At 38.7% G+C, this 15,725-nt stretch overlaps 1 protein-coding gene across 1 annotated transcript; it reads left to right on the top strand.

Moving 5' to 3' along the window:
- Positions 1 to 5,134: 5,134 nt before the first annotated feature.
- On the top strand, positions 5,135 to 12,627 carry MS3_00001156 (uncharacterized protein). Its single transcript, XM_051208652.1, has one exon. The coding sequence runs from the start codon at positions 8,412 to 8,414 to the stop codon at positions 8,733 to 8,735; it is 324 nt and encodes a 107-aa protein (XP_051073229.1). The 5' UTR covers positions 5,135 to 8,411; the 3' UTR covers positions 8,736 to 12,627.
- Positions 12,628 to 15,725: the final 3,098 nt, after the last annotated feature.

Here is a 15,725-nt window from a genome sequence, read left to right as displayed (position 1 = left end):
AATAGCCAATCCAGCATAATATTGGAAACATGAGTCTGAGTGGTGAGCGTAGGAAGACAATCTATATCACATCATCCGCTGATTTTCCATTGTCTACATCCCTTACCCATCGCTCCTTTAATACAAGGAGGTTTGTTGTGCAAGTTAAACTTTTTCTGAAGCGACGTTGTTCACTGTTTAACAAGTTGTTAGTCTCCACAAATGTCATTATGGTCTGTTTGACTGCTTTTTCCAGTATTTTAACTACGACACTGGTGAGGCTGATAGGTCTGTAGTTCGATGGAAGTTGTCTTGGTCTTGTTTTATTTATGGGCGCGACAATTGCATCCTCCCAGTCCGTAGGTGACTAACCTTGGTTAAGTGACATATTGAATATCACAGACAGTGGGGCTGCAATATATTGTGCAATGTCTCAAAGATTTGATGTGTAGTCCATCGGGTCCTGTCGAATTTTACGTGTCTAAACTACCAAAAGCTCTTAATTCATCGTCTCAAATGAATTTATTTAAGTGAAGTCATCAGCTTTATGAGGGATAAGTTCAAGAGTAACGAGGAGCTTTTTCTATCATATCTGGAAATGTCTTCCAGCGTCTTTTTCACGGGCGTACATAAACCCACTTATTTCTTCGCTCTTGCCTCTTGTACTTCCGATATTGTTATACGTAATTTAGAGTGTCCGACGGACGGTAGTTAAGCCACTCGACTTTATTAATTCTAGTCAGCTTGATATTTATTTTCTCTTCAACAGTGAGAATATGTTTATCAACCTATATTAATGCTTGCTGTTTGTAACACTGTGGAGGTCCAATCTCGTTTGGAATATATATCATTAGTAGGTGATGATGTTACTTGTTCTGGTAGAGAATTCCAGTAATTCACTACTCGGTACGAGAAACGAAACTCTAGATGTAGACGATTTGATCTCGGTTTTTGAACTTTCTTTGAATGTCCTCGCAAACGATCAGTCCTAGACGGTAGGAAAAGATAAGACATATTAATACCAAGGTCATCGTTCAGTACACGATAAGCCAATATCAGATCATCCCGCATTCTACGGTAAGATAGCTGAAATAAGTTAAGGTGTCTCAGTCTGTTTTCATAAGATATTCCACATAGACCTTGTGCCATCTTAGTCCCTCGTTCCAGCACATCTACTTTATACTTGAAACAAGGAATCGTTACTTGAATCCTATGTTCCAAATGTGGTCGCACGGAAGTCGGGTATAATAATCTAAACAGTTCGTCATCTAAATACTGGAAAGACCTACGAATAAACCTTAATACCTTTTAGCCTTTTGCAGCAACAGCCTTGCAGTGATTGGTGGTTTTGAGATCACTGCTTAGTATGACTCTCAAATCTTTATAGTTTATGACTTTGGGTAGCACGAATCCACATATTGTATGGTGGTGTGATTAATCGTAGTTACTTAATTGCATCTCCACACTCTTGTCAGGATTTACTTCTGGTGACCACCTGACCATCCATGCCACTAATGAGCTAAGATCATCCTATCTGACATACTGTGTATGGGTCTCTATATCTTTATGTCATCGGAAAACAGTAGAACGGATGACTGCTGCAGTTGTCAACTGGTCTACGAAAAGTAAAAAAGAAGAGGACCGAGGATTGAACCTTGTGTAACTCCACTTTTCAGAAGTCCCCACGAGGAGAGAGCTCTATTAATCCTTACCCTTTGAATCCTGCCATGGAGAAAGTCACTTATCCAGTCTATGACCTTATAATGGATTCAAAACTTTCCAGTTTGAATTTAAGACCCGAATAAGGGACCTTATCAAAGGCTTTACTTAGATCTTTGAAAATCACATCTACAGAAATATTCCGATCTTTTGCCGAAGCCCGATCTTCTCTTGAAATGAGAATATTTGTCAAACATGATAGGCCTCTCCGAAAACCATGTTGTTCTCTGTACAAAAGATTATGCCCTTCCACATATTTTATGACAGTCATCCGAATACTCGCTTCCATTAGTCTTACAACTGCACTGGATTGACTAACGGGTCTGTAGTGACTAACCAAGTCTCTGCTCTCAGTCTTATACACCGGACTTATTATCGTGTCTTCCCAGTCTCTGGGCAGTCTGAACTGCTGCAGATATTTGTGTATCTTGTTGTTTGAGATTGTGTGGTTTTCTATAGACAGTGTGGATCGTAGAGGTTGGTTGGTCGCATTGTATAAATACTCAGGTGACAATTCATGTGCTAAAAGATGGTGGTTGTTCCAAAAATAATAAGTTAATTAACTGACTATGTGTAAGAAAACAGAACTGAAAGCATAAGAAGGAATAGGGATATGGTGATAAGAGCCATAATGATTACTCACTGATATTTAGCCATGACAGTCGTTATAATTTACTAGACATGCATCAGACGGAGCTGCTTCAAGAGAGAGATGGTAATACAGGGGCGAGTACTAGTTTGTCAAGTCTCGTCCTAAAACCATCCACTGATGGGTCTATTTTCCGTTCTAATGAGAAAGCGTTACAAACTGGGGAAAATCCTTATATGGAAACATGAAGGTGCACATGTGTTTTTACCCCTTGAAAATAAATTTAACGGGTGTTACTTTGAGGAGAATAGTGATGTTCTTGTGTAATGCTCATGTTGGGGTTTTTAGGTGTATTTATTGTGACATATCATATTCAGATCGCCTCTTATTCTCCTAAAACTCAACGAGGGTAATTACAGGTGTTGGAGTCTGTTTCAGTAAGATTTATATTTTAGCTTTGGCACGTGCATGGTTGCCATCTCTGCACTTTATCCAAGAGATTTATTGCTCTTTAGAAGGGAGAAGGCACATTAACATTGAAAACAATAAGGCATGGCCGTGAGTACGTTTTAAACAATGTTAAGAACAAATCTGTGGCGGTTAAGCCATGTTTTTGCACGCATAAATTGGAGAGTTGCGTTAACATTGACTTCACCGTTCATGTAGTTTAAGCCGGTTTCTAAATTCTCGCGGGATCCAGGCTAGAGTTCACGCTGTTAGGACACAATCGGGAGTGGATCTCCATGGAGTATATACGTTTTTCGTCCCAAATGAGATAGAATGTTGACGAAATTGCATTTCCAAATGTTGGGTTTCAACCCGTTATCTTTCTTCCATCTTTCTATTGTAGTAAGGTCCATTTGAAACTCGGTTGATTCAATTCCACTTTTCATGGGCCTCCAGATCTCCCAGTCGTCTGGAGAAATCACTGCCACTGGTCTAGCTTTATCTGATAGGTTATCAAACCAATTTCCTCAAGAATTATATTTCCTTTGCTCTTATTGTATTTTTATGAGAACCACGACTGAAAAAATATCACTTGACAGAAGCAGTTATCGGACGCGAATATTGATGGGAATTTGCGACAATGTCCAGCAGCTAGATGCTTTATTGCTTTATTTCTAAGACATTTTAAACCTTAAATATGTCCCTAGAAATATCACATTGTTGATATCCTTTTACTGCTATCTAGGTTTTTATTAAAAACTTTAAAACACATCTATGTCTTTCGAGTTTAGATAAGTGACAGACTGATAGGAAAAATACTTATGAGTCACTATTTCGTTCGAAATCGGACACCTCCATGGTAAATATCTGTTCGACAAACACTGCTTAAAGCTTTCAACTTCTGTTTGATTAAAAATTTAATTATTGCAAATATTCTGATGATTGTCATCAGAATTTCCGGAAACAAATGACTTTACATGAGTCAAAGTGAATGTATATAAAAAAGTTTTTCTAACATTTCAAATCACCGTCACCCGAAATGCTCACCCAACTTTCCTGAAAATGATTTTTCCGCCAACCTCCGATTTCTTCTGTATTACCCCATTACTATTTATTTGAGGTTGTCTATGACAACTCATGTCTATTTCAAACACATCAGTGCAGCTGTCAGAGGGAATGAATTTCTGAAATCACCATGCAAACACTTTATTACGACATCCATTCAGCGACTGATCGAACCACAAACAACAATCCGATGCGAATAATGAGTATGAAATATTTGCTATGTGCTTCCTTGGGATTTGCCAATTCATGTTGAACCAAGCACCCATACCATTATGAAAAATGCTGTAAATTACTTTACTACAGACTTCCTAGAACTACCTGATTTGTGATCAGCATGACAAAATTTCGATACTTCAAGTTCCTAATACTTAAACCTCTTACCCTCATAGAGGAGCATGGGCTTCTCGCTAACATTCTTCACCAAACTCTGTCCTGGGCAGTCCTTTCCAGTTGTTTCCAGTTGCTATCCATTATTCGGATGTATGCTCCCAATTCTCAACGTGGTGTGTTCTTTGGCCTTCCTCTGTCCCGTTTCCCTTCACAATTGCAAGTTAGCGATTGCCTCCTGATGCAGTTTGATGATTTCTTCAAAATGTGTCCTATCTACTTCCAGCGTCTTTCCTAATTTCCTCCTCAGCTGGAAGCCGGTTTGTTCTCTACCATAGTAAGCTGTTGCTGGTAGTATCCAGCCAACGAACATTGAGTATCTTGCCACTTGGCCTTTTATTTTATTTATATATTTGAACACATAAATATTGGTACAGGAAGGCACCAAACCGATATGCGCCACGTAAATCATTCGATTTGTGTGTGTGCTGTGATACTGCTCGGGTGACGAGACCGAAGCAGGTGGTTTCCTTAGGGGGCCACACCACGAGCCTTTGACTTAAAAGTCTGATCCACAAGACAGTGAAGCAACGTAAGATGTGCAGTCCCATGGTAGCCGGTCACTAACAATAGGTTCATTCTCCACTTGTTCCTTAAGGATACTAGAGCCCATGTGCTCGATTGGTTTGGAATCAGAATTTTCCAACTCACCTAGGTGGACCCTCCGTGTCCACCGATCCTTACGAAATCCTGTCTGTTGATCTGGATGCTGGACATCCACTTAATCTTTCATCCGGTCCGATAACACTCTGTTTAAAACTTTCCATGGTACTTACAGTTGTGTGATTCCTCTATACTCCTCGCATTTGCTCAGACCTCCTTGGATAGAATGTGGAGCTTGTTTGTAGTTACTTCTGAACTTTAGTTTCTCGGGTGACGTATTGCCAGGTCCTGCTTCTTTCCCACTCTTGATTTGTTTGATAGTCATCCTGATTTCTTCGATCGTTGGGGGAATAGAATCTATAGGAAAGTCTATCTGTGCTGCTTTGATATTAGGTGAATTCATTAAAGCTGGCCTATTCATGAGTACTTTAATTTCTTCTGCTCATATTTTACTCTGCTCTTGAATCTCAGTGATTTGCTTTCCTTCTTTGTCCTTGGCCGGTCTTTCTGGCTTGCTTTACTCCTCTAACGGTTTCTTCGTTACGTCATATGGTTGCATCATATTTCGTTCTCCCCCGGCTTTTCCGATTGTCGTTGCTAGGTTTCGACGCATTCTGCCTGTTGTATCTAATGTTCTTCTTCACTTGCTTGATTCTGTGTATTCAGCTTGTGCCTTGACTTTCTCTGTTCTTGTTCGGATGTTGGTAATTGCCGGTTTCTTGTTCTTCCTTTCTTAAATCTTGCCTAGGGTTGTCGATAGAGATACATTCCTCACGATTATGCGTCTTACGATCAAGAACTTTCTTATTTATTGAAGTCAGTGCTTCTTTGGTCCCTTTCCAGTTCTTCTCCATAGTAGTTTCTTCTTTGGGTAGGTCTTGTAAGGCTTAGAACCTGTTGTTGAAATTTCTATCCCGAATTCGCGGAGTTTGTCAGTATATACAAGGAAGGCTGTACTAAACATTTACAATGGTGTTTGTCCAGCTATTCAGTGCAACTCTAGTTTCAGTTTCATCTTCGTAACCATCAAGTGGTAATCCGGATCTGTGTGAGCTCATTTGCTGGTTCTCACATCTTCTATCGACCTTCTAAATTTTCAGTGATACGAGTATGGTTGATCTAATTCTCTGTAGCGTGATACGATGTGACCCTTGTCTCCATTTGTGTGCGTTTGACTGCGAATGTTGTGCATCCTATAATCGTTTTCTCGAATGTACATAGATATGCAAATCTGCCATCATTCTCGTTCCTTTCTCTTAGTCAGTCCATGTTGTCCCGTGATATTTCCATATCCATTGTTGTGTATTTTGACTTTGGCGTTTAGATCTCCCACCAGGTCCTTTTCTGGACACTTCACTATGATCGACCAAACCATCTCACGAAACTGATCTTTATAGTCATCGTTGCTATCATTGATGGGTGAGTAATATTGGATAACATTCCTTGTGATTCCTTCCTTCTTTGTTTTGAAGGATGCTTTGATGTTCCTAGGTTCATTAGATTCTCATCAAGGCGCTTTATGTACCGTTTTAAAAAGCATCATAGCAACTTCCTGAGTGTGTGGAGTATTTTATTCTTCGCGACCAGAATACAGCAGTACACCTCCCGAACCTATCTTTTTCCGTACAGCTTAGGTCCGGTGTGTTTCACTTATTTCAAGCAATGCTAAACTGTATCTCCTCATTTCCGAAGCCATTTTACCGGTTCTCTCAGCCTCCCACATTGTCTGAACATTCCGTGTACCTATGATAACTGTTTCTCTGGTTATTAGAAGGAACATCAGCTTTGCGACTTCCGAAAAATCCCGGCTTTCACCATGAAACGTCACTATTCTTCTTCGAGATTTTCTCAACCTCATCTCTGCTTAACCGTCACTGAAATTATTACTACTACTGATATACATACATTATCGTAAAAAATCCTAATGGTACGTGAAATTGTTGATAATTATATGAATTTTGGACAAGTAGCTGAAGATAATTCGTTGAACTTTAGTGCATTTGTAAGACATATTCAATGGCTAATGCTTTCACAAGCAATGAACCAATTATTTATATTCTTACATCGTGGTTGATGGTTCGTAAAACTGAATTGCAGGTATTAAGTCTTGAATAAGTCAGAAACTGTCTTATTCAAAGTAAAATTATTATAAGTCGGTGAAATCAAGAAAGCTAATGTGAAACCGTATGTAATTTACCCCGTTTCATATCAAATATATCATCTTAGCACATGCTTTTGTGTTCTTCAGGAGTATTGAACAGTATTGTAGTGACTGTGATAATATGACGAGTCAGCGTAAATAAAAATGTGACCTCCACAGAAGATCATATCGATCTGATATCATATGTTAACAAATGCATAACGATTTAAACGGTATTTGAATGCTTCGCTTTTCTTTGCAAGTATATTGCAGTTATCTGACGGATTTCTACACGTACACGAAATCAGCAATGCAGTGAAAACAAATGTTGGCCAAACTGAAGCAGAACTAATTTACGATGCAGTGCTGAGACTCTCATGAGAATTCATACATCCTTAATTCCCTTGATTTAATGTGGACGTAAACTCCTTGACTGGAAATTTTGCAAAAGCGAATATTTCACTTGAGCCTGCTCTCACGTGATGGCAATCAACTATTGTTTTCATCGTAACAGACTTACGACATAATAAACGCTTTATCGTTTATAGAGACTCGTCAATCCAACCCCTACGAACTGCCTACAATTGACCCAAAGATATTCTTCATCACAAAACCAGGTAGTGTAGCGCTGATAAAAAAGGAACTAATAGCAAAATCAGCATCAAACGTCGTAAACAAGCTTGAATAGAAGGAAACCTAACATTTAATGGCATTCCGACCCAGAAATCGCTCAGCCATCGTAACCAGTAGTTGGAGACTCTGGTTGACACTGCTCAGAATCGATCACAAGGGCGTAGATGCATGCACTCTTTGTCTTCCCTTAAACCATGTGATTGAAATTGCTTTACACCTTTTTTTCTGTGGACTAATTCCTTCTTCCTGTATTATATCCTTATACGCGATCTTTCTCTAAATACATTACTATCATTGAAGTAACTACTTTATGAATTTGGTGTTCATCGCGTTGTGCTAGTGAGGTGTCACAAGTTGGACCGATGCATATATGTGCCTGGTCGTACGCTAAAGATGACTGACTTGATAAGCAACAGGTGCACATGCGAATACGTTCGGTACAATTGAGTACGCAGGGACGCCTTTATGTACTTGACTTCAAACTACATACTTAGTTAAGTGTTTTAATTGTTCCCACTGAACTTCCTCATTAAAAACTCCCCTAGAATTAGTCAACAACTCCACAATGTAAGTTATAGAGTGCAATAGTCTGAGCTACGGGACTTTCTACGCCATTTCCATAGGTTACCATAGTTGTGTTAAGGCTTTCAGCCTTTCTCCGTATCATTACTAATCCATTATTTTGTCTCATTTACTACACAGCTAGTTAATTTTATTTGACCGTGCTAATGTGTTGTAACAACTTGAACTAAATTACGCTCGTGCTCATGTGTACATTGATTATGACTGACCATGAAAATAAACCAAGTTCCCTTTTAGAGAAAGCGGATAATATTGCTGACGAAAGACATGATTATCAGCGGTACCGAACAATCCAAGTCACGCATAAAACAAAAAATATGGATTTATTCTGTCAAAATAAGTTCATCCAAACTCCAGTCTTCAAAACTCCCATCAGGAAGGAAACGTCGAATAATGATAGGTATCTTGTTAGCCCTTAATTCCTTTTCAGCAATTTTTAGAGGATCTCGTTCACCATCCAGTTCAACCATAACGGGAGCAGACATTGATAGTTGCAGAGCTCGTGCACCTAAAACTCTAGCACGCTCATACTTCGTAAGATATGGAGTAGTGATCCGTTTACTTTTTTCTACTGGGGCAGCCATATTTTGACCTGATAAGCGCGGCGCTTCATCAGCTGTTATGTACGTGACACCTTCTATAAAATAATATGCAAACGCTTAGTGACTGGTCTCTGTAAAATCTCTAGAAATGTATATTATATAACTAATTTTAGTGTGTACTCAATCTGTGCAGAGTAGTTTGAAGATATCACATAAACTGCACTACTAAACAAAGAGTCTAATAACCACGAGTACATTGTGTAGGAAGTAATTACGCTATGTAGATGTGAAGTGCAAGCCCGTTACACATTAAAAAGTAATCAGGGTTGCGGAGAAACAGTTTTTCCACAATATTGATAGACTCAGAAAGACCTACCGATGTTTATATATTTACTTAAACACACACAATGAGGCACCAAATAAATTGCTCAGTTCGTTTGACGGCTGCGATAACGCCCGGGTGCCGAAACCGTAGCAGGTGGTTTCCTTGGGGGCCACACTTCGAGCTTTTGACTTAAAACTGTCATACCCAAACTGGAGATAGAAAAGCCCATCATCATTTTCTTATAAGCCTGCAATCGACAAAGTAATTCTAGGGTGAGAATTGATAATTCCTTTCAACCTCACTGCCGACTTGAAACAATAAACAGGTGGTTGTATGTCATAACTTTCCTTAAGATATTTTATTAAAACGCGCAAAGTATGTTAACAAAAATTTCTGACCAATCTTTCTACAACAGATGATCTCAGAGCATAATCCTATTTAACGAATCAAAGGAGGCCGATATAAAGAATCTTAGTAACTATTACATTATAATAAGTGTCCCTAAGAATTCGGTGAAAAGTGAGAACATGATCAATACAATCTAAACTAAGACCGGTGTGCTGCTCGCGAGTTTGTATTTCATGAGTTTCGCACAACCTATTGAATATGATGGTAGCCAATATTTTAAAGGGACTTGAAAGTACACTTGTACTCCAATTATTGTCGGACACTTTAATGTAACCCATTTTTAAAGATGGATATGGGAATCGCCTTGGTCCTAGGATGAATGAACACTGGTATCGGAAGATGATGAATGATTCGGCCCGTTATTTTGACTAGAAGTTCGCTTTTGTCGTTAAGTAGGGTAATGTTATCTAATCCTGATGAATTGTAATGCTTAAGGACCTCCGCTTAATCGTGGGAATAGACAATGACGCACGAAGGTTTGATCGACCAGTTTTACCGCGCTTGAGAAATCTTTAAAGACTCCCAACTGGTGAGCTATCAACTTTATAGATTTCTTTATTGAGATGTGTTTTATAATACCAGTCCGCTAAGATAAGTCAAGACAGCTTCTAAAAGCTTTCAGATGCAGTTAGTGCTTTAAAATCGTTAGCACACTTCGACGTTTTGTCGTGCTTACGATCCATCAGAGTAAACTGATATGCTATAAGTAATCGAGAAGCCAGCGTAAATAAATGAGACGTTTTGTGAAGGCATAAGTGAATCTACTTACTATTTACCTGGGATACTGTTAATGTAACCATACCTCATCTACACTTCAAAGCAATTTAGCAACTAAGCTAAAGATTATATTTTATTGTGATGGTGGGTGAAGCCAACTTCTCAACAACAATCCGTTTAAGACGATTTTTCTTATAATGCCTGTGAATGCGGAGTTGTGAGAGAAGAATTCTCACCTTTGGTCGTATCAGAATATCTGAGGCGACTGAAGTACGTAGAGTGAGGTTCAAACCTGCTACCTATATGCTGAAAACCAAGCGGTCTTAATACCAGATCACCGTTTATATTCAGGTCCTAACCATTGGGCTTTCTATACCTGAAATAAATAACCATCTTCAAGTATTTTTGGAGTTAACTTATCAGGTCCTGCTGCTCCTTTTCATCACAAGTTAAATATAATCTTTTTGACGTCACTAAAAATCGCGAGATTTGTGTCAATCTCCCATTGAAGTTACTATAGGATGGTGTTTTACTGGAGAATAACTGGATGTTAATTAGTGTTTTCTTCAAAACGCCCCACCCAGTACTGTAGTTCCATCCTTGTCAGAAAGATTTATGCCAACTAATTTACAGCCTTTCTTTCTCTAATGAAAAGAGATAGATGTCCAGTAACGGTTTCACACGCTGCCCCTGTCTTTTTATTTCTCTTATTTCCGTCTCTCGAAATTCCTCACAATCGATGGGTAGACATGACCCAATGATTTATCAATGAAACGTAGGACAACGACTTCTTTTAGCCTTTCTTAAATATTTGATTTGAACCCAGGGACTGAAGTTCAACGTTTTATCCAGTGATTGTTGCCTCCACTTTTTCAAGGTAGTAAATAAAATTAGTTGATTTAGATTTCAGTCGCGACAGTTATTTCAAATATAGTTTCGACGAATGATTTATCCTATTTCTGTCAAACCATTCGTTCAAATATTGACGAACGTTCATATAGTTATTTGGTTTGCGTTGTTGTAAAATATCAGTGTCATGGAATAGCTACTTCGTTACCATCACAATACAATATATAGGAATTAACATATCGCCCATAAACGACTTAGTTTTTAGTTTTTTAAGACTTCCGATTTTTTGTCTTCTAAGATCAGCACTTGAAGATTCTTTTTGACTGAACCAGTCAGTCGCAACGTGTAACCTTGTACGTATGCACCTCGGTTCAAGTTGCCATACCCCATCAGCACAGAAAAATAAAAAATTGTCAAGCCAAATCCCAGAATAGTACAGGTAGTGGCAGTTTGTGTTATTAGGAAAGATGAGGCATCGAAGATACGATTCGAGTAAATATAAATTAGTAAAATAAAAACAAAAAATAGTTGAGTTTAGAATCTCAGAATTTGGAAGACGGAGGACGGATGCATCTGCGCCATGGCAAACGATTTTGAACCACGCTATTCAAAGTCCCCAACCACGTATTAACATGGCACAGTTCAGTTATCAGTGTCTTCATGGTTTGGTCACCCTAACTTTCTTCCAGCCTGCTCCTACACTAGAAAACATTGTCCATCGAGGTAGGCGGGCAACGACAATTACAATAACAGTTCACCATAAGCTCTGACTAGGTCAATAGTGTTTGGATAGAGAGCCTGTACAAGGTTAACGTGCTTCTTTGGTACTCCTTTCGATGACAGACTCCCGTAGAACCTCACTGTCAACGGCGTCGGACGCCGCCTTAAGGTCAAGACATACAACCATAGTTGGACGTTAAAAAGTATCTATGTTCCAGGACCTGTCAAAAGGTGGATATTTAGTCTATACATCCTTATCCATATCTGAAACCAGCCTGGTTTCCACGGGTTTGCTCTTCAAGAGATCTGGTTAAATGTTGAAATATTGTTGAGGCCAATATTTTAGACACCATATTAGTTAAACTGACTTCTCAGTGATTGTCACAAGATTACTGTTCTTTCTCAAAAACTAGGGCGACCAGCGATTGAGACCAGTTGGGTGGGATTACGTCCATTTCCCAGAGTTTAGCCAAGGTCTCAGTCAATCTAACTTCTGAAACTGGACCACCATCCTAAAAACTCCCAGAGGTTAGTACCCCAGGCCCTACCTCTCTTCCTCACTTTAGGCTACGTATATCCTTTTCAACCTTATTCAGAGTTGAAGGACATACATCAATTTGCCATTCAAGCTGTTTGGAGGTAGTGGGTAACTGAATTGCGATTGAGGGCCAGTTGAACTCTTCCATAAAGTTTTTCGCCCATCAGTTCAACCTCCTGGACCAAGTGTGAATAATCACATCTTTTTACGAGATAGTTTCACTAACAGCCGGATTCGTAATACCCGTTTACTTTATAAGTCTGAAAAGTTGTCCACTGTTACTTATCGCTGTCGTCTTTTCCATCTATTGAACTTTTGTTACTCGCTACTGCTCATGATCATTTCGTTGGCTTTCCATGTGCCTATTCTTGAGCTGCCTCTCCTCTTCACCTTATTTGGAGCCAGATGGTATGAATGCTTCAAAATATTCGTAGGAGTTTTGTTTTAGTCATCTTGAGAAACAGAAACATGTAATTTTCTTTAGTTGAATGGAGAATCAATACATGTCATTCAGTGTTTCAGTTTTTCACGTCTACAACCGATGATTACCAGCGCTTGTTTATCATTCATAGTTAGTGTATATATTTCTTATAGTACAGTAGTATGTTATTTGATTCCGGTAGCACTTTCTTTCTCTAAACTGTCATACATTAATTTTTGTACGTGTCCTCTACAGAAGAATGGGAAGTGATAATAGAATGGCTTGTGAGAAACTTATGCACGGATATCTGAGAAAATGCTATGAGTGGACTATTTAACATCATGTCGATGGGGTACAATTTTCCCATGACCTGTACGGCTTAAGGTGTTTACCTGCCGGCCTCTTGAGTTATCATAGTGTTAAATGTAATGAAGAATCTAATTTTTTAAATAAATGCATGATGGATTGTTCGACTATTGCGATAAAACGATTGAATGCAAAAGGAAAATACATTATCATAATCAATAAATATTTGGTTCCGCATAAATACTTGGTTTAGCAGAGCATACTGGTGATCTGGATGGGAATAGACATGGTGTAGACATCTTGAAAACGAAAATGCATTAGAAAGGAAAGCAACTTAAGAAGTTGGACTTACCATTTAGCTATGATAAATAAACTAACTTGAGTCAGTGGTAACCGCCCTTTTTAACCTTCAAAAATGTACGCTATTCAAAATGATGAAAACATGAAATTATACGACAATGAAGAAGCTCAAAGTTGGGTCCTAGAATTGAACATTCTTCATAGGGTCAGACACATAATCAAATTCTTATAAACTAATCCTTTGGTTGATTGATGTTAATATGCATATTATAGGAGGGTCGTTATATTTCCCAGCGCCACTTGAGAACAGGGTTGTTTTCCACTCTACAAGAGTATATGCCCTGTCGGTCATAAGTATCGCTAATAATCGAAACGTTTAAGATTTTTTTTGCTGTTAGGCATATTATGGATGCTTGTGATTTGTTGGTTAAGTGTGTTATTCAGCACCTAAAAGGACCATGTTTTTCGTGTGTGAGGAGGCAGTACTTCTGTACACGGAACACGCACTCTTGTATGATGTTATCTGGTTCCAAGTTTTTCAGAGATGAGAAAAAAGTGTAGAGATACGTTCTGCCGGAATGAGTAATGGATCTTCGAACCCAGGCGATTTCAGTGGAGTGAACGCTTGACTACCCATCCTTGTACTTAAATATAAAGGTCATTACGATCGTAATGATTGCCTTTAAACTTCATAAGTTAATGCTGAAAACAAAGTGATTATATCAATAAAACGACGTGGTATGGAAGAACTGTAATGTTTTCAGAACACTTGAACGACTGCTACATGTAGGGGATTTCGTAAGCTTTATTGTTTGCCTCCTTTCCTATGTCCTACAGCAATTTGGCTACATTTTAAGTTCTTTTTTTGTTGCAACGAAAACATGAAATGACAAAAAGTTGCTTTTTTAAACATCATTACATATATTTATAATTTTCTTTGATGCAAAACCTTTTTGTGCCAAGTTCTTTTTACTGCCGCATGGTATATATACATATATATACTAAGATTTCGGAACCTTTTTTGTCCTCGCGCAAGTATAAGCGTATTTCGACATGCAATTACATTTTTAATTCTTTCTTTTCTAGGAAAACTAGACAAGCCGAACGCCGACGACGGACGCGATGGACCGAACTTTCCGTCGTACATTTTGCGATTATTATGTTGTATTACATGGCTGTTTATATTATAGAAAGATGACCAGATGCTACTGGACATAGTGTTTGCCAACAACGCGCTCGGTTAAACTTATGACTGGGTACTCCACAAGGTTACTACTGCCCCACTTGGAGGCACTGGGCCGTAGCTGTAAATAAGTCCAAAAATGATTGGGTGAGTACATCTTCAACATCGATGCCGACTTCAGTTTTGCCGAACATACATAACCGAGGTACCCTGTCAAGGATTCGTATCAGGTCACAATCTGGTCATCATTCCGTGCACCCCTTGCAACTACTGGTCTGCTTAAATTCAGCGTTTCTCGACACAGTGATAACATTCCAAGTAAATTTTTCAACTTCATTCCTGACTTTTGATTTGAATGGATTGCTATTTTGCGATATTAAAGGAGTTACAGATTAAAGCTTGGTCAGATCTTGGAAACCTGTGTGGTTTTTAAATGTGATCATGATATTCTACATTGTTCATAGTTATCTTGAATTGAGACCACTGACACAAAGTAAATCACATTTAAAAAGTGTATCCGACTAGAAATATTAGTAAGAAAATGGTGATAAAGTTGTTGTAAACATTGTGGAGACAATTACTGATATACAAAGTCACAAATACACATATAAAAATACTGGACATTATTTGTATAGCCAAATGAAAGCTTCTTCAGACATTTTTGGGCACATCGTTTACAACTCTCTGCGTAACAGCTGGATAAGTGAGAACGAGAAGTGTATGGGCAGCGGTGTATTTGTAAGAGATAATTAGTGTCATACAAGTAAAGAACAAGTAAGAACAAAAATTATCCACATAATAAGTCCATTTTACCATCTCCGCAGAGGACGTTTACTTAAGGTAGAATTAAGTACTCACACAAAAATCCAAACAAACATTTTCGTGGGTCGAACTGGTAACTTGTAAAACTCCTTATTGACGGCTTCGTTGATGGTACCCTCTGTGGAATATTCCGAAAGAAGTCTTGACCACAACTTTGGCTCTTCAGGAAGTACGAGGAATTACTCTCAGTGTAACTCCCTAATCCCCTCTATCATCAACTAGATTTTTTACCCTTTAGTTTCTAGAAGGAAATTGACAGAAGCGACTCTAGCTACCCAGAAAACCCGCAGATTTCGGGAAACAAGCAGTTCACGGATTCTGCCAAGGAAAATTGAAGTTGACAATCAGTTCCTACGACTCGTGGGAAGCAGTAATCACACTGTATTGTACTTCAGGTTCAGAATGGATAGTATAAATCTGTACTTCCGTCCAACTGCATAGAGCGCAAAT

The sequence above is a fragment of the Schistosoma haematobium genome, chromosome 1 (assembly GCF_000699445.3).
Source record: "Schistosoma haematobium chromosome 1, whole genome shotgun sequence".
NCBI lineage: Eukaryota > Metazoa > Platyhelminthes > Trematoda > Strigeidida > Schistosomatidae > Schistosoma > Schistosoma haematobium.
Note: the sequence above shows the minus strand (reverse complement) of the source record. Positions and strands in the feature narration are given on the sequence as shown.